At 32.4% G+C, this 20,736-nt stretch overlaps 1 protein-coding gene across 1 annotated transcript; it reads left to right on the top strand.

The window, feature by feature from the left end:
- Positions 1–377: 377 nt before the first annotated feature.
- LOC149085029 (guanine nucleotide-exchange factor SEC12) lies at positions 378–18,788 on the top strand. Its single transcript, XM_089232790.1, has 10 exons — positions 378–743; positions 1,514–1,673; positions 6,172–6,397; positions 9,624–9,904; positions 10,212–10,295; positions 14,143–14,270; positions 14,666–14,839; positions 15,115–15,187; positions 16,291–16,450; positions 16,961–18,788. Exons 2-10 carry the CDS (start codon positions 1,539–1,541, stop codon positions 17,044–17,046), a joined length of 1,347 nt encoding a protein of 448 aa, XP_089088916.1. The 5' UTR covers positions 378–743; positions 1,514–1,538; the 3' UTR covers positions 17,047–18,788.
- Positions 18,789–20,736: the final 1,948 nt, after the last annotated feature.

The following is a 20,736-nucleotide window of genomic DNA, read 5'->3' as shown; positions in this document are numbered from 1 at the left end:
TCAGAATACTGAAACCTTTAGCTGTAAAAGTAAAAATGCCACGTGATAAAAAGTTTCATTAAAAAATAGGCTCTTTTGAAACTGATAATCCAATTTTTAATAAAAATACAACCATATAACTCAAAAATTCACATTCATAGCAATCTTTTTACTGTTTTATTCAATCTCACTAATTGTGACTCTATTATCATAGTCATTTTGAATTAACAATTAAAAATAATGATTATTTAATGACTGCAAAATTATATTATAAAATAAACTTGATGAAAAAATTTGAAAGTGAATTTTATGTAGGATAATAATGGAAAGTTTTTAATTTTTAGTTAAGATATTTTATTTAGGGGTGGGGATACGTACTTTTCTGACAACAATCGTACAATCTTTTCAATTCGAAAGAAACTGTGCGGTGAAGTCAAACATCTGATATGATTCGTCATCATATTGGATTCAGTGCTTACGCGCGTTTGTATGAACGTATCCTAATTTGCATGGGTTAGATATAGGCGATTTGATCAAAAACAGTCGTTCACTAAATCTTTAGCGAAAAACCTGTCGGCGAATTTAGTGCAACGTGTTCTTCGTGACTATTAATGTGTTCAGTGCGTAAAACTGCCTTGTCATTGATTGTCACGTTTTATATTCTTGTTATAGTGTTAAATTTTGAAAATTAATTGTTGGACATGCGGTTCGTTTACGAAGGAACCTTAAAACGAGAACCTGAATAATTATTCTGTCAACCATAGGTAAGATACAGGGGAAAAAAAATAAAAATAATTATATACTCTATATATGGTTCCTGGTGTAAATATTGCGTGAGAATTTCGTAGAAGTGATCAATTTCATATGGGAATATTAAAAATGAATAATCTTTTTCGTCTTTGTAATAAAATAAACTAAATATTCTTATTCCATGTGTTAAAGAGAATATTAAAGTTTTCATCAATTTTTATTGCTATTTGAGGTCTTCAAAAAGTTAGAGGTTGTGATGACTTTTATCAAATACTTTGTCATTAATCGAACATGATGTGTATGGTGTGCTGCCATATTGGTTCATCTGTGACAAAAACTGATAGCATTTGGTGTATATGAAGGCAGAGGCGTGTTATGCTCTCTATTAGTTATATCCTGTATGTTTATGTATGTATAAAATTACTAAACATTTGCGTTAGATAATGTTTAGAATACATGATCATGTTGATATGTGCATCAAGATGTTTCCAGAGTCCTGTAATCTCCCAGAGTTTCCATCCTGTGTTTGCTTTGTTTATGTATGCAGAGTTTTTCTTGGGGGAAATGGGGCGTGTGCCCTTGGTCCAGAAATTGGCTGCTTTTTGTATTATTGGCACTGGCTCTCTCCATACCTGCCTCAAAGAACACTGTGTATATAAGATGTGTTCCCAAAAACTCAATTTTTCCAGTGACAAACTTAAAAGAAAGACCCAGTATGTATAAAAATATTTGTTAACCACATGTTCTGAACATTTGTTGACATGTGTATCAATTTGTTTTTCAGATGCCTGTGAGCTGATATTAGCATAATGCCTCTACATAGGAAATCCCAGTTATTAGCAAGAGTCAATTTTCCACCTTACACCGTGCATTGTTTGACTGAAAGACATGTATTGTTGGCTGGTGGAGGAGGAAGTTCCAAAACAGGCATTAGGAATGTTATAGTGAGTTTTTTATATTGTCGTAAGTCCATTTTTCATTGTAGCATACTTAATATTCTTTCTTCCCGTATGAAAAGATAGTTTTCAATCATGGAACTTTTGTTTCTAATCTTTTGATGCAAATGCAAGCCAGCTTTTGACAGATTCTCCACAGTAAACCGATAGACATCTTGTAACATCAATATAATGCAGTCGCTTGTGATCTAAAATATATGTAAAATACATATTCAGGGTTATTTTTATGAGTTCTGTGAACAAGTATTTTTTAGTGGGGTGTATACGAGTATTAATTTTTTTAATTTGGTGGATTGCTCTTGTTTGACCTTATGCCCACATTAAGATGCCACTGTATGTATATGCATTGTGTATGGCTCAGAATAGGACTTAAAGATTAATCTGCTAGTGGCAGATATCGTTACTGAATGCAGCATAATTAGAAAAACAATTACTTTGAAATGTCTCGGTATTTATCACCAATTCATAGTTCTATTGATGTATGCATTTATCATGCTTTTTGAATTTTTTTATGTGTATTAAAGTTTTTATGCTGTGGATATGTACACAGAGCTGGATGTTTATTTGGTGTACATTGGAACAGAAAAGTGACGTCACTCCTCTGTCTATTCTGAGAACGCATGCACAGTAGTGACAAGTAAACGATCAAGAATTGATAAATCAAGTTAGGACTTCCAACTAGCATCCACTGTTATCTCAGTTGGTAGAGTATAATACTGGCAGTATGAAAGTTTGAATCCTGGTTGTGATACCTCTTTCACTTTTATCTTCGATTTTTTTTCCCTTTCTTACATTGTTTTTTTTTTTTGTGGATGATTAAAAATTAATTTTGCTTTTGTTTTTCACTTATATGCAAAGCTGATATTTAGCTTCCAGTCATCCCTCGAGAGTCACTTTGGCCACAGCAAAGTCTTCACGACAGTTGCAGGAATGTAAGAGTTGCAGTGATTGTGCCAGATTTTGCCGCAACTACTCTTGCTGCATGGTGTGTTAAGGCACAGAATACCTATGCATTGGCAGCAATTTCAGTTTGTGGTGTGCAGAGATGCTGCTAATACACTATAGGGTGTCAAATACCTGAAATTTAAGAAAGAATGCAAGGGACACATTCTTTCAATTGATTCAGTTTTAATTACTTATATTGTAAAGGGTCATGAGATGCGCTTATTGTGTGGGGATGGCAGATTAGCGAGCCAACAAGGAAGAAATATGTAAAAGCAAAATCACATCACGTTAATTATACTAGAACCCCCACTAATCCGAACTGATTGGGTCCAGAACCTTTCAAATTATCAAAAAGTTTGGATCGGATTACCGGGGTTTGTCTTTTAAACATGGCTTTTTTAAAACTGTAATGATAGTATCAGGGTTGGATTTTTACCAGGACAGTGGTAAAAAGGGGGGGGGGGGGAACCAGGAAAAAATTGGTGAAAATTATTCTTTTTACTCAGGACATACCAATCTTAGTTTTTCAATTACAAAATATTCTTTTCAATATAAAAACTTGAAAAACATCTGAAACTTGTGAAATTACATGGTATAAAAATCGGGGCGCCCACCCATCCTACTTTTTGGTAAAATGTCCTACTTTGTAGTTTGTCTTTTCTACCAAATCCTATCTATAAAATTTGTGTAATTGGTTTCAGTTGAGCTGAGAATCATCGATATATTGCCAAATAGTACAAATGTTGTAGATTACAATTAATGATTCTGCTAAAGTAGAAATTGTATTCTTTTCAAGGTGATTTGGGGGGGGGGGGTGCGCGCGTATGTGACTTATTTGGTTTATTAATTTTTCATTTGCTTAGTTTGGTGATTCAACAAGTAGAGCAGCAGTCATTAAAAAATTCTGTCTGGATGGAAAAAATAATTTTGTATTTTCTACTTCATGGTCTTGGACAGTAACAAACATTTTATCATTCAAAATTATGGTTCACATTTTGTGCACAATTGAAACAACAGTTTGCATTACAAAGCAGTTGGATGCATAGGCCTATTTTAGGTTTGGTTATTCTGATGCTACCCAGTAGCATTTCATTTGTATTTTTAGACCATGGAGAGGCGTAAACAATGTATACAATACTCGGCAAAGAACTAGAAATGAAATTGCTTCATTTTTCAAAAACGATTACACCGGTATTGAACAGTAAAATGTAAACAAATCCCTTTAAAAGGGATGGCAGCGTAGTAAAACCCATCCGGTTCACTTTGACTTCATGTTGACCTCCGATGTAAATAAACAACAGAGCTTGTAATTTACACATGTTGCACTATGCTTTTGAAAGTCTTGAAGGAGCTTCATAAAGGAGCTTAAATATCTTACATGCCTTCATAATTTGCTGTGTATTGTTGAAGATTTGACAGATTGGACTGTGGAAGACATTAAAAAAAAAAGATATTTATATTTCGAGAACAAAATTATCTGTGGTTGCTAGTGCACTGTTTTGGTCAAAATTTTTTTTTGTTACCAAGTCATTTCTGTCATTTTGCTTTGACTTGATTCAGTCTTATAGGATACTGAAATAGTGCTGTGAGGAAAAATTTTATAAATTTTTTAGGAATTTTTTTTTTTCTTATGCTATGATTGTTTAAGGAGAGTACAATCCCCAATCTTACTTTTTGGTCCTGCTTTTCATAATTTTCCTCATTTTTTGAGTGGGGGCCCTGGAAAATGAATATTCAACAACCAAAAATATGAAAACATATCCAAATAAAATAGACATCATCCACATTTGTTATAAAAAAAATTCATAAGTAAAAAGACTTATGTTTTAAATTCTATAAATAAATAATTTTTTAATTCAATGAATTTTCACCAGGTGGCAAAAATATTTGCTTTATCCAAATAGGCTAAAATATGTATCATGATTTGTTATAAAAAATTGATAAGTGTAAGGTTTTATGATTATTCATTTATAGAATTCAAGACAGATAAATCCAATTTTTTAATTCTATGAATTTTTGCCAGGTGCAAAAATGTGGCAAAAACTATTTGTGCCAGGTCGGTTTTTACCATAGATTTTTCCACTGTGGCAAAAGCTTGCCAACCCTGGAGAGTATCCTTCCGGGTGAAATAATAATTATAGACCAGATAATTCCATTTAACGATGACCAAACAATTTCAGGGAAATTGAAGTGAATTTTTTTATTTCCAGTGTTATCTGTTTCGGCCAAGGGACCTTAAAAAAACATCAAACAGGTGCACAAGAAAATGCTGCTTTGATATTTCAATGTAGATAAGTGTTCCTTTCCATTTTCCAAAAAATTAAAAATCTGAAAATGTCATCTGGCCTGCAGAAGTATAGTAAAACTTGACAGAAACCATGCTGCAAAAGTTGGCCAAGACTGTCATTGGGTAATTATTAAGAAACAAAGGAATCTGATGAAAATCCTTTTTAATTTTTAAAAGAAATCCTGAGGTTGCGAGGAAGCAGAGGAAAAAGATGTGGAAGTGTTATTAGCCTGTAAATGTAAAAGGTGTCTGATTTTTTGCGAATGCAGAAATAGTCTACAAAGTTTTAACTTGCAATGATTCATTGTCAAGCGATGGATTAGATCAGTGAAATGTGTATGTCATTTCTCTTAGAGAAATTGTCAACCTTTCTCAAGGGCATCGCGATGAGTGGCGAACATTGATGTGATTTGCATATTCATTGCTTTGTGGAGTGGTTCTTTCTTAGACTATTCTGCCACACCATGGATAAACGTCATAGCAAGAGATCCATGGAAAGTAAAAGTTTGAGAACCACTGGGGGAGGGGGCTAAATTCTGACACTTCACCACCAAAGACTCGTTCAGAAGCTGTGGTTGCTTTTGAAACTACCCTTCCATATGGGGAGCAGCATGATAATGCAACTCCTGCAGACATGTTTTTGAGACGATGGCTAAGCAATGCATAGTCTGTTAGTTATGTCACTTCTTCAAATGAAAATGGGAATTTTTTTAAGGAAACTATGTAATTTTCATCATGTGGTATGATCATGTATTCATTTTCCATACATAAAATGTAACTTGTTATAATGTAGAATTGTTTTTTTTTTCTGTTGATTTCTTTAACTTTCTCACAAATGTAGTCTTTTTGTTTTAAGAGCCATTCAGATCAATCAGGTTTTCGGATTATCTAGTGCATAATACAGATGAGATAATGATTTGTTTTATTATTTCGAAAGATACAGCAAGCCAGTGATGTGACTGAAACAAATCTGTCGTACATCGGTTAAACATCTGTCTCTAAAAGATTCAGTAATATTGCGTGATATCACCGCAAGTCTTCTGCTATATACCAAATAAATGTCCAGCCCCGAATACATATCCTCTGCCTAAGGTTTAATCTCTAGATAGAATATTGTATTTTCATGAAATCCCCCATCATATATATATAACATGCATTTTAATGTTTATTATACTTGGAGGATTAAAAGATGATTTAACATTAATTTCAATACTTGTATGGCTTTACATTTAAAAAAAGGAAAATTTCTTACAGGAAATATATGAATTACAATATGATGATTTGGGTGGCTGCAAAGCAAAATCTGTGGCTCATTACGAAACAGGAGATTTAGCAATTATGAACTGTGCGATTTTCAATGCTAAAAGCTCCTTCATATTGTTCGCTGGTATGGAAGGCTTATGTCAGCTGTATAAGCTGAAATATAGAATTCAGAGACCAGAAAACATGCCAAATGGCCTTGTTGAGAGTTCAAAACCAGGTATAGTTTTTGGTGCATGTAAAATAGTGCATACATATTTTTAAAAATCTGCTTTCTGTAAATGTAGCAAATATTGTGGTGGCAAATATAAGTTCCATAATTTTTTATCAAGATATTTGTGTAAGTATAAAAAATATAAATATCTTGATTATATGCACATATATGGAAAATAAAATTGAAACATCTGGAAGTGCAGTCGCGAACCCTGATTTTAACAGTATCGTTTATTTTGCTGAATTCTGGTGCTATAATGAGTTTGCCATTGTATCAGATCATGGTTTAACATGTGTAAAGCCTAGAAATGGAAGATTTGTTCACTGAAAATTTTTCTGCTGTTAAGCAGGTTTGTTGCGACATCGGAGGGTGCTATAACACGGTTAGACTATAGTAGCATGTAAGAGTTGATGTGTGTGTAGTAAGAATATTTTCTCTCTTCTGTATGCAAAAAATTAGAGCAATTGAATATATTTTCTTTTAAATAATTACAAAAAAATACTAATTTTTTTATTATGAAATGCAATTCGGTTTTCATTGCCTGAAATATTTAAAACAAAACAATTTTCTGTCTATCCACCTCATAATGACAACTTTTAATTCGAAAATATTCTCTTGGTCATGATGGGAGGTTTTAGTTGGTTCATTAAAGTTTTTGTTATGAAGAGTTTGTAAACCTTTCAAATAATCGTTAAATAAAAGTTTTTTAAATGATGTATATTTTTTGTGACAAGTTCAAAGCAAAAAAATAAAGTTTATTGACAGAGAAAGTTATTCTCATGATCACCATTCTAAAAAGATACAGAACTATTATTTTATTCAATGAACAATCAAATTCTGTATTGCCCATATTTCTTTGCAATTTGTTCAATTCCAAGTTTATGTCTGTTTTATTTCCACATTTTAAAAGATTAATAATATGGGTTTACTTAATTTCTTCTTTCGTTTCTATTGGCAACAAATTTCTTTCTGCTTTATGTATGACTCTATTGCAACATGTTTCAATTTTAGAGGCAACTTTTTGTCAGACTTATTTCAATGCATGTTCTTTTCAACTGTGTGACAGTTTTTTTTTTTCCCGACTGTAGCATGACTTTCTAAGAAAGTTATATTTTTCTTGATATTCAGGAATTTATGAAAGAATTGTTTCTAATGGATAGCTTCTAAGTCTTTCAAACTCCTGAAAAATTCTTATCTCCCGAATTTTGACCATGATTGTAAAAAATCATTACCTTTGGTGGAAAAAAATTATTTCTAAAGCATTTAAGACTGTTGCTTAAATATTAATCTCCAAAATGATGTCACAAGTGTAATGTAAATTGTTGCCATTGCATCAAATAACAGGAAAAAATCATTTTGAGGGGGAGAAACGACAAAATTCATCAAACAGCCAGCATCAATTTAGCCTTTTAACATCTGAAATTGGCAAGATGACTTGTATTTGCTTTTGACCATGTGTCCTGTTGAGCCTGTATGTCCTGTTTTGGGGCCCAGTATCAATTTTTTGTTGGTGTGATTTGATTTGAGAGTAGTAATGGCAGGTAATTTAATCTACTGGTTTGCGATAGCTTGTATGATGCCATGCTTTTGCAAAGGGGAAAAATCCTTTCAATTTTACTTAATAAAAAATCTACATTTTTCAAAGATCTTTCATATTTATTTTTAGATCCATGGAAAAACCACCTGAGTTCTCATTCTCCAAAGTTCACAGCTGTGCTAATAGCATATCTTCCATAGTTTCTAAATAGTAAATGAATTCTGATTCATACTCATCTTTGCTTGAATTCACACCATAGAAAATTTAGGATTCAAAATATCAAGCATGGTGGGTTTGATTCATCTTTTATTTCTTTTATGCAGTTTCAAGTACAGGGTGGGCAAAAAGTCCGTAGAAACTGTAAAAATTCATAAAAACCAGAAAAATAACTGAAATAAACTGTTTGCAGCGTTAGCATTGCTAGTGTCATTAAAAGTTTAAAATTAAACTCAGAAAACAGCCAATAGATGGCACTGATGTACACAAGTCAAAGAAAAGATGTGCAAATAACGAAGATAATGCCTCTAAGTCGTAACACATTGCAGGCGAGTCACAAATCCAGCAACGGCAGAGTGCAGCAGGTCCACATACACGGTATACAACGGTGAACTGGTGGATTAAGAGCGCAAGTTCTTATAACCGTCTCATTTGCGTATTTCCACTGAAGTCGCTCGTTCTCAGCCATCTCGTTGGGCATTTTGCCTGTTGTGGCGTTGTATTTGTACCAGCACCACCTATTGGCTGTTGGTTATTTTTTTTATGTCTTAAAATTCCTGTGACCTAGCGATGTTTCCCTGCAGACCATTTGTTATTTTTCCGGTTTTCATTCATTTTTAAAGTTTCTACAGAGTTTTTGCCCACCCCCCTGTTATTTTTTCCTTCATTTTCAATGAAGTTAATAGAAGATTTTAAAAGCTTTTGTTGATTTCAGAAAAAATGCTTTGATAACCATACTGATTGTCGTTGTGGCAGATTCTAATATTCACAAGACTCAGCAAATCATGCATTTTTTAGACATTCTGCAAAATTATATCAATCTAGAATGCAAGAATTAATTACTGTTGTAATTTGAATTTGAGAACCCATTGAGAACAGTCCTGTCCGAAGAGAATGGTGTTTAACTTAATGTTTTGTAGTCACTTTTTGCTTGCAGAAAAAATCAAACGATATAGCTTTGTTTACTAATGTAATCAGTTTACTATCAATTTGTCTTTTTTTTTTAGTTTGTAAACTTCCATTTACAAATATTTTTTAGACATCTTAACTTCAACTTGTGAATTAATGAGTTATTTATTGTAGCCCTTCCAGGAGAATATTCTCAAGAATATTTTCTGAAAGATTATAGAGAATTTTACTTTTCTAGGGTTTCTAGAAAATGGCTATTTACTTTAACATAAAAATTTCAATAACCAGTGGATGTAAAAATATATCTTAATATTTCGATATAAAAATTATCACAAATGGCAACTGAAATAAAAGATGGTCTAAATTAATATAGTGAAAGAATTTCATATCGGGTCTGTTATTTTATGATTTCACAATTTAGTGGCTAACTATTGAAGCTGTGACTTGGTTTTTTTTTTCAATAGTTTAGCACTTCTAGATACATTTTTGGACTTGAGTGAGAATTGTTAGAAATGTGATTTACACTACTTTGACTTTAACCCCCTCATTTATCTGTTATTACTTTTTTAGTGGCTGAAGCTAGTGTTAAGCTTAGAGCTCGAGGAACCACAAACAAAACACAGTCCGAAACTTCTGGCTTGTTAAATGAAAATTCTTCAAGTCAGTCATGTAATGAAGAAAAATGTGACAAGACCTATGATTATCCTTTTGATCTAGTCCTGGATGTGACCCCTTTAAAGTCTTTTCAAACAGATTATAGTGATGATCCTTTTCAGAAGTTGACAAAATTTTGCACAATATCCAAAATGCTTGCTACTGCTGGTTCTGATGGTCATATTAGAATGTGGAAGGTAAGTTTTAACTCAATTGAAGGTTATTTAGTTGAAATAAAGTTATGTATGAAGTTAATTTTCATGCCAGTATTTTTTTTTTTTTTGCTAAATCAATCTAGCTTATTTATATTCAACGATTTTCAAATTCAATTGAAATGAAACTAGTCTAGAAATAGATTTTATCTATTGATTTATATACATAGTTTTTTTATTGTTTCTTGTGTGTTAAGGATTTTTATGAAAATTTATAGATATAACTATTAATTATCCAGTGAAAATATAAGTAATGCTTTACATATAAAAATTTTTTCCTATTTTTTTAAAGTATCCTGGAATGGAGAAAATGCATGACATACAAGCTCATCAGGATGATGTTGATGACCTGGATTTTTCTCCATCAGGAGATAAAGTAAGTTTTCATGACAGAATGAGTATTTTATGTATTCATTACCTTGTCAACACTCTTAATTCCAAAATATTAGTAATTGGTTTGCCTCAGTATTTTTGTTTAATTTGTGAAAAATAAAAATACCCAGCTTTTAAACATCCATGGGCACTCGAATCATATATGTAATCTCTATGTATGTTCGCATCTGGTGGCTAATGTTGAACATGTGCTGTTAACTGAGTTAGGTCTGACTGTCCATTGTAATCTTGTTCAGCTTATATGTTTTAAGAAAAGGAAATGATTGTTGCTTTTGTAGCATGTTGGTTAATGCACTTACCCAGATTGCGAGGGGACTGGGCTTCCATTTCCCACAGAGGCAGTTGAATTTTATTCCAAAATTCATCTTCCCATTATCCTGTTTCTGAATGTTTTATGTTAATAAGAAATCTTTTGGCATGACGTTTCTATAACTTCTTCCCGTACACGCTGCTGGCAATAAATTTGAATGATTTATATTAGACGTATAGCTGATGAATGTGGTAGTCTTGTTCCACATTAAAAAAAGGGGAGAAAGGATAAGAAAGAAAAGAAATTGGGGTGGGCGGAACCAGTACAGAGATAATTGTCTAAGAAAGTATCGGTACAGTACCTTGTATTCTCGCCCTCAGCTACAAACTTGTTTTGTTCTCTTCCTCACTTCTGTGCAGTATATAATAGAAGGATTACATTATAAGTGAGTGCATGGGAGGGGGAATGCCGTAAGAAAGGAAGAAAGGGAAAAGCTGAGAATTGCCCCACCATCGTTATCAGTTGATCGTTATCTTGTTGAGATATCCCAATGGTGGTGAGAGAACAGAGGGAGAAAACACACATAACTGTTTCATAAGGTTATAATAACCTTTTGCGATCAGGAAAAAATATGTTAATAAGAAATAGATGAATTGCATTTATTTTCCACTGATGTTTGGATGCAATATTACGTCCCTTATCATAAAAAGGTTAAGATGAATAAATTTCTTTTTAAATACAAATATTTGTAAAGCAATTTCCTTATTTTTTTTTTTTTTAGTGTATAATAGATTGATATAATTTTATATATGACATTTTTCAAAACAAAACTAAAATGTTGCATAACTTTTTTCAAGAGTCAGCTTGGTTATGAGCTAAAAAAGCATTATAGAACTTGTGACTATGGACTTGAACCACGTCTAAAGCCCTACTTATCCAATTTTAAAAAAATTTATAAAAGACTGATCTTAAAAATCAGAAATGTAAGATTTTTAGGTACTAGTTCATAAGTTGCCAAACCGAAAAGTTTTGCAGAAGCACTCCTTGCGAGCATGTTACCTTTGAACTCATTTCATTAAATATACTGTGTATAATGTTACTGTAAATGTCAGAATATTAGTAAATCATAATTTTCGCCCTAGCAAGGAGTAGAATGACCGATAGCCATACTATGAGACTGTCTACTCTCGTACCCTAGCAAGGAGATGAATCGAATACTGAAATACCCGATGTGTATATATACCATTATAAATAATTTCATTTTTCTATGAGTGCTGGTCCAGTTAATTGAGCCAATAAATGAATTGGTTGTGCTTAAAAATTTTAGTTAACTTGATTAATTCCATTGAAATTTGATTTAAAATTTTCCTTTAAAAGTTTGCAAATTAACCTGATTTATATTTTATAAAACTGATGTGAATTTTTAAATTATGTTCCTACACATAATATTTTAGTCAAAAAACATTATAAATATGGTTAATAAACATTTTTGTTATAACTAGTTGAAGAGATGAAGGGCTAACTGATTAATTCATTTTTTTAAGTGGTTTAATGTTTTCCTGATCCGCATTATAACTGCCACAGTGAAAATCTTGGAGAAATTGCCACCTATTTTAAGGAAGAATATTTTCTAATTGCGCGAGCTGATAAATGCTTCCCCCAACACAAAATAAAACAAGGAAGAGGAAAAAATCTGTTATTTTTGTTTTACACTTAATCGTATACTATCTCGAAGGGAAAGGAAAAATGACATTTTTCTCCCTTTTTTCGTTATCAGACTTTGAACAAAAGCTGACTCCACCCACTGGTAGTTAATTGACAGGATGGGGGAGAAGAAAACTTGACAAGCCTAGATACCATTGTACAGGGGTGGGAACTCTGCGCCAATTGCGCCAAAACTAATATCTTGCGCCATCCTGCTCCAATAGCGTATTTTCACATTTTTCTGCGCCAAATAGCGAATTTTGCTTCAGTATGCCCGGAATTTCGGAAAGGGCGCCAAAAAATTTTTGTTCCTGCTAGCCATGAAACGTTTCTTTACGAGAAGAGCGTGTTTTATTCCACTATACTTAAACTATCGGCCCCTGATCGGGCTTTCCATCGCGAAACCCCGATATTGTCCGTGATCGTGGAACTGAAGATGGTTTGCAATGCCTTTCAACTTTAAAGTGCAAATTCGAGTGTTTCCGTTAAAAAAAAAAAAAGTCGTCACTGGAAGCAGCAGAAATTACTGTAGTCGATTGTCATTGTGTTAAATCCCGATGTTTCGTGAAAAAAATTTTCATTCCAGGAGTAAAAAGCGCATGTCCGCCGAATTACGAATGTTAGTTTAGAAACTTTGGCGATTTAACGCTCGTTATTCGGCAATGTTGCCGAATAACGAGCGTTAAATCGCCAATGTTGCCGAATAACGAGCGTTAAATCGCCAATGTTGCCGAATAACGAGCGTTAAATCGCCAATGTTGCCGAATAACGAGCGTTAAATCGCCAATGTTGCCAAATAACGAGCGTTAAATCGCCAATATCGCCAAATAACAAGCGTTAAATCGCCAAATAGCGAGTGTCAGATCGCCAATCTCGCCAGATAATGAGTTCTGAATCGCCAAACATCGAGTTGATTCTTCCGAAATTCTCTCCCATTTTACAACAATTTCTTTCCGAGTATAAAAAAATTAAAAACTTATAAAATTTTTTTAGCTCATTTGAAGGCTGTTCAAGGCAGCAAATAGTGTCGTCAGTAAGCAAAAATCATCTTAAATAGACAGGTACAAAAAATTTTATGACAGCCGCTCTTTCAAACAAGGTGTCAAATGCTTAAAGCACCAAAAACAAAAATCAAACGAAAACAAAAGACATGCTGCAGTTTTATTTTGAAAAGGGTTGAGGGTTAACGAAAATATTCTTGTTAATTTCACTGCTCCCATTTATAAATATCTGCTCCGAATCCCATATTTTGCTGCTCCAAAACTGCTTCAAATCTCGAATTTGCTGCTCCAAAACTGCTCCGAATCCTGAATTTTGCTGCTCCAAAATAGACTTAGTCACTTCCCACCCCTGCATTGTATAATACTAAAATGAGAGGGTTTTAAGAAGCTGAGATATTTCTGTATTGCCAAAATAAGGCAGATCAAGTTAGACGAGACATCTCAAAATTGCTGCTGTAAGGGTTGAAATTTTCAATTGACCAGTTGAAAATTTTAGTCTGTTTCCCAGCAGTATTAATTACTGGTATAGGGTGGTGGAGTGGTACTGTGGTGTGGTGAAAGTAGCCCTATTAGTTACAGGTAGATGACTTATTGGTCTTTTACAGGTACAAGCATTCTTCAGATTTTTATCAGTTATAATCTTGTAGTTAAAGAGACGACTAATGCTTGAAGTTTTTCAGGCTTTTAATAAAGACCTATATTTTATAGAAAAAATTTCAGTTTAAAAAACTTTTTCCCCCAATGCATGTTCAGTGTGAAAAATATATCTGCTAAATGGATGAGCATGTAACTAATTTGTTCATATTAAACAATTCTATTGCAATTTGAGTTGATTAGTTGATCAAATTTCAAACTCATTATTATAATGATTTTAGATAGTCAGTGTTTCACGTGATGGTCATGGAAAAGTTTGGAATTCAGAAGATGGCAGTTTGATTAGTGAGTTAAAATATGAGCTTCCCACAGGGAAATCTGATTCAAAATATACATTTAAAGGCTGCAGGTAATTTCATATTTTTGTTTGTAATTATAGTTTTCTTGAACTTTCATATACATGCTATTTATTACTTTATCTTAACAGTTCATCAGGCAATTGTAATTTATTTTAAAAATGTATAAAATCATGTATGCATTTCATAATGTCTGACTTCTGTGTCTAATCTTCCTCCGTACTCTCCCATGCATCAGGAATCTGGGACCCCTTCATCTAAAGTAATATTGGCAAATTAGAATCAATTTCAGAATAAATCCATCCACTTTATCCAGGACTGTTGGTTTTTTTGTATCCAACAGTCCATGTATACCATCATTTGTATACTTTTTGTAACTGTTTAGAGTTATTGAACCTGTATTTGCATTTTTATTATTTTTGCTGTTAATATATTTTTTCAAATTCAGATTTGGAATGGTAGAGGGCAGTACAACAAATGTTGCCCTTTACATTACTTTAAATCCATGTATGCGCAAAAAGCCTCCATTGTCCACATTCTTGAGCAAATGGAATGGAAATACTTTTGTTGTAGAGAAAATTGTATCCGCAGGTTATGAAATGTTATCTTCTATTTGCATCAGGTGAGGAATTAGTTTATATTTGGTATCTGTGTGCTAATATGCAAAAGCTTTTGTTTTCGAGATCATTCTAAATTATTAGTTGTATATTGCATTCAAATACTCATTGAATTTTTAAAAAAAAGATAAAACATTTTAATTTCCAGTATGGTCTATTTTGGAATTTATATCTTGTTTACAAATATAATTATCTTTCGATTCTTATCAATGATTAGTTTAATTTTTGTGTATTTAAAACTTTTTTTATTAATTGTATTAATAAGTGTTATTTTCTCAAGTGATGATGGAAATTTTATCGGATTGGGAACACAAGAAGGAAGTGTGAAAATTTATATTGCATTTAGTTTACAGGTATGTGTGAGACATCATATATGTGAGGTTTAAAAATTATAATTATTTGAAAATCTAACTGATGTTTAATTTTTTTTTTTCACCCTAGATAACTGAACATTTATCTAATGGACTACTGTCCCATATTAGTTACTGAGTAACACTTATTTAAGTTTAGTTATCTAGGGTTAATTAAAAATTTAACAAAGAATATTTGTTAATCAAAATTTTTGTTTTTGTTTTGGTATGTTTGCAAGTTCACTGGATGCATAGCTAAAATCTTGCATCACACTTTACTGGCAAACCCTTGATCCTAAAGGCATACTTCCAATTTAAAAAGTATCCAAACAACATATGGATCTTGGATACGTTATATTGCAAAGGGTTGTAAAATTAAAAAAAATGAACTTATATGGACACCCTGTGTTCAAAAACCCAATTAGGAAGTTGCTGCCCTATCTCTCCTGAGGCCAAAAAATAAATGAAATTTCTTGTTTCTATTCAAAAAATGGAGAAAGGTTGGAAAAAAAAATAGCATAAATGGGGGAGGGGGGGGGGTAAATGCATTTTCCTAGGATCAGTGGTTTGCCAGTAATTTACGATGCTTGCTGTTAGCTATGTACCCTGTATGTAGACTGATTCATCTGGTAAAATCCATTTAAGCAACTACAGTGGCAAAGTATGTAGTACATGTTTTTAATTATAAACCATTAACCAAGAGGATCTTTCAGCATGTGCTATAATTAAAAAAAAAAATCATAGTTCAATGCAATTTCATATGGAACTGAGTCAGTTTTAACTAGTAATAGTTAATATGCATTAAATGCTAGATTTTGCTTTTCGTATAAACCAAGTTTGATTGTATTAAGGCACAATAATAAACGTTTTCCAATCCAAAAAGTCTCTGGTTGAAAATAAACTTCATAGCTTTATTGTTTCTGCAATGCAATATGTAGTTTCCTTCAGGATGTATAACTAAAATTTCATCTATTATTTATTTCAATGTACAGTGTTTTCTACTTTATCACTGCATATTGTTGCATTGAAAGAGAGCATAACATTTTCATTGACATCTTTTAACAATGAAATAAAATTTCTATTAAGAAAATGTTTAATTTTGACAGTTGCTGTATCGTGCTGATCACATTCATTCAATATTTGTGACTGGCTTAGAATTTCTGCCTTCTTGTCAATCATCCAAACGAATAACAGGAGATCATGAAGCTTCACTAGTCAGTATATCGGTGGATAACCATATAAATATACATTATATTCCCTACCGAGGTATGCAATTTCTTATTTTATTCACGTATATGAGATTTTACTTTTCAGTTATATCAGATGAAAACTTTGAAAATTTTTGTCATTCTGAACTTATATCTATGAATATCATGTATGGAATCTCAAGTCATTCTAGCAATTATATATGTGGTTTAATGTACTATCTCATTTTTAGCTGTGCTGATCTAAGTTTTGATTTTCTTGAACAGGGCTATTGTGACCTGTAATTAAAGTATATTCTAATCTAACTAGCCCATTAGAATGTATTCTGTAACTTTATAGTGATAAAGAGTTATGAAAAGTTAGAAGTATGCAATAATGGGCATTGAATACAAAAAAATACTGTGTAAAAATAAAACACAATTGTGAAAGTAATTTTTTTAAATATTTTCAGAAAATGTTCTCTTCGTTATTTCTTGTTTCACTACACTTTTTTTTTCAAATTTGGCATGTGTGTTTTCAAGTTTTCGCAATTTTATCAAATTTTTAATGTACAAACATTTATTTTTTCAGGTACAGTTGGAGCTTTTACCATAATCATCCTGTTTATAATAACATTATTCCTCATATTTATCATCATGGACTGCTTAAACCTTTGAAAAATTGTGATGTAAAAGTATATTGTAAAAAAATTTTAGCATATTTGTACGATTTGTTTTTAACCATGAATTTTCATTATTTTTAATGTATATATATCAAATTATTTACATTCATGTTTGTGAGCTTGTTGAATAAGCTACTCTACCTTTTTATATTTACTGTTGTTTTCTGTGTAAATTTTAAAATTGTAGTACTTGTATATTTTATTTATTCTACTTGCTATGTATTTGGCCAACTACATTTGAAATTATACTTAGCAAAACATTTTCAATTTTTACATATACTTTATATGCTAAATGAACTGCAACAAATTTTATTTACATTTGAGATTGTGTGTGCTGGTTATTTTAATGAATTATTATGAAGTTGGAATTCCAATTACTATTGTGGTTAAAAAAATCAAAGTATTTTATTTTTTTATGGATTACATTGAGTGCTCACTAAATTTTTACTGACTTAATACTTTGTTGGTTATCCTTTGGCAGTTGAAATTCCACTCTTACACTTCTGTCCTTTGGAGGTGGCAGTGCTACTTCTTGCAGAACATCACTATTAGGATGGCTGTATTAACAAGTGCCCATCTTTGTTATTGATACTTTACGATTGGATAGCAAAAGGCACTTTTTGGAAAGGTGTTGAACCTTTTTAAGACCTTCCATTTTCATGTTTCGCCACAAAAGAGGACTAAAATTCAGTTGTGTTTATGCTCATATTGTTGCTTACAATTGGATTGGCCATATGACTCGGACAGATGCAGCATTGATCCAGTGCAGTTTGAAGGAGTGGTCACAATTTGGTCTTCAATGTTTAGTTTTTTACATGCAATGCATAATTCAGCGCTAAATGTTTCACCTGAATTATTTCATAAAACTTGAAATTTTATTGAACATTATGTAATCAGTTTCATGGTTTTTTTTGGTCCGATTATAGCTAGCTATACATCTGATTATTTTGTATACGTATCAGCATTTCAAACATGCTATAACAATTCAACTCGCGTTGTGATAATGTCTGAAAATTGTTGCTGTATTATTTTGTTCTAATCACTCATGAGTTATTTGTGAATGTCCTACACAGCACACACACACACACACACACACACAATGAATTGTCGTCAAAAGTGTTAAGTTTTTATACTGAATATGGCTGGGATTTATTATGTCACAAGCTGAGAAGTTTTACACTAATTTAATTATATAAGAGTGGGAATTCTTTTTCATTGTGCTCCACATTTCAGCCATGGCATTTTTCTTCAAGCAAATTCTTATTAGTGGAATCAGCATCATAATTCGAATGTCTTTCCTTTAGCTCTACAGGATATGATGGAATTACAAAACTTCATAAATGATCAATATCTCAAATTTGGAACATTTTACTGACTTAAAATTGACCAACTTCAACTGAAATGATTGCATATTTACTATGTAGTTGGCCTTATACATTAATGAATTTATATTTTATGTTACTAGTGTGATATATTTATATACACTTCCAATGGATTTTACATCGTTTGACGTATGTGCTTGCACTAAATGATTATTTTGCGGTTTGTTTTCATTTATGAATTCAACTATGTATATTTTCAGAAGCCTTTCATTATTTATTTACTTGGAATTTTTAGCATTGTATATAAAATATTTTCTTTGATTTATATCTTATTTATATATAGTTATAAATACTCAAATGTTTTAAAATATGTACTTTGAGAAACCCAATAAAGATTTTCAGTTATATTCCAAAATGATCTCTTCCCCCTAAAGTTTTAGCTTGCTGATTGAAAAGTGTTCCGTCTAATTTTTATTTTGAGTAGGGACCTGTTTCCTCTGTGTGCAGAATGGCTATATCCACCTATGGTATAGTGATTTTATGTGCGCTTAGCCACACACACCATTAAAGGAAACATTGATCTTGATGCATTTATGATTGTGCTCTTCAGATTTGTGACCAAATTTAACAATTTTATATGCTGTGAAGCCTGTCTAAATTAACCAACCCAAGACTTGTCTGGTTTCTACAGGAAAACTTGTTAAAAAGTGTGCAATGCCTCACCAAATCAAGTTTTTATCAATCACTTTAGAAGGTTCTACTGTATATGGTTACTGATAGATGTTTTTATTTGTAGTTAATGTAATTTATTTTATTGGAGCCTGGTGACTTAAAACAATTTTTCAAAATTACTTAAATTTCAGATATAAAATTAATACAGCTGTAAACTACTTATATATACAATCAAATGTAAAAATCATAACTATACTGACATTTTTTAGTTTAAAAAAAATAAGAGAAAATTACTTTGAAAAAAATCTCAAACACGAAGCATTACGTCAATTGAAAATGGGCTAATGCTAAACCCCTCTAATATTCTTGACGTAATATTGCATCAGATGCACTCATTGTATGAAAGAAATACAAAACATGCATCACACTCCTTTCCTGTTATATGTTAAGTAACCCTACAAACATTTTGTGCAAGTTTTCACTCAAAATCCTTGCTTTGTCTTTAGAGGGGCTGTATATTAAAATAACTTCATGATCAATTTTTCATGGCTAATGAATAATTAGGGAGCATATGAATGGTGCCCTAAAATGAATTATGGAGGAAGGTGGGTAAGAGTACACACATACCTAGTGGATATTTTTGATTACTAAAATGAAACTTTACATCCCAAAAAATTCACGAAACAGTTTATTAAATCGGGAATGAAGGCATGAGAAATGAAAGTGCTAACTTTGACAAAATTATAGTAGATATAAATTTCCTAAAAAAGAAAAAATTTGAATCTATTTTCTTTCCTGCCTTGTTGGGTAAAAGTATGCACCTAAAGATTCAACCAGTAGTTGTAACTAGAGCCACCACTCCTTATATATTTCAATGGGTCCAATCACAGAATCGTTTACAAGCTGGGTGGATGGGCCTTTCATTGCATGGTCAAACTCATTGAATGTTTTTCGATGGAGTTTTGAAAATTTTTGGTCATCGCCCCTTTTCCTTCCTTGGCCTATATGCAAATCATGATGGGGTGATTCTCGTTGAGTTCACCACCCTTTGTTAGAACAGCAACATCTTTTGATGTAAATTGTGGAATCATCCAAGCATGGATATCTTTGGCATTAAATCAGAGCTTTAAAGTAACTTTGATTATGGAAGGTTGTAAATTTATCTGGCAAAGTATAGTAGAAATTGTACTTACCCGTGGGTAATTTAAACTGAAGAGCCAAAAAAACTGGTACAGGCATGCGTATGCAAATAAAGAGATATGGAACCAATCGGAGGTCGGCAACGCCGATATAACACAACAAGTGTCTGGCTTATTTGTTAGATCGGTTACTGCTGCTACAATGGCAGGTTATCGAGATTTAAGTGAGTTTGAACGTGGTGTTATAGTCAGCGCACGAGAGATGGGACATAGCATCTCCGAGGTAGCGATGAAATTTGAATTTTCACGAGTGTATCGGGAATCCGGTAAATAATTAAATCTACGACATCGCTGCGGCCGGAAAAAGATCATGCAAGAACGGGACCAACGACGACTGACGAGAATCATTAAACGTGACAGACGTGCAACCCTTCCGCAAATTGCTGCAGATTTCAATGCTGGTCCATCAACAAGTGTCAGCATGCGAAACATCGATATGGACTTTCGGAGCCGAGGGCCCACTCATGTACCCTTGATAACTGCACGACATAA

This window comes from Pholcus phalangioides, unplaced genomic scaffold, assembly GCF_987345545.1.
Source record: "Pholcus phalangioides strain wild (caught in Gottingen) unplaced genomic scaffold, Ppha-v1.0 ptg000007l_1, whole genome shotgun sequence".
Lineage (NCBI taxonomy): Eukaryota > Metazoa > Arthropoda > Arachnida > Araneae > Pholcidae > Pholcus > Pholcus phalangioides.
The sequence above is the reverse complement of the archived record's forward strand: the minus strand, read 5'-3'. Positions and strand labels throughout refer to the sequence as shown.

Bases quoted from the DNA above. Each gene is read 5' to 3' on its own strand.
- LOC149085029 (XM_089232790.1), top strand. From the start codon at position 1,539: ATGCCTCTACATAGGAAATCCCAGTTATTAGCAAGAGTCAATTTTCCA. The intron at 1,674-6,171 runs GTGAGTTTTTTA...AATTTCTTACAG, and splicing joins CAGGCATTAGGAATGTTATA to GAAATATATGAATTACAATA. The intron at 14,840-15,114 runs GTGAGGAATTAG...TATTTTCTCAAG, and splicing joins TTATCTTCTATTTGCATCAG to TGATGATGGAAATTTTATCG.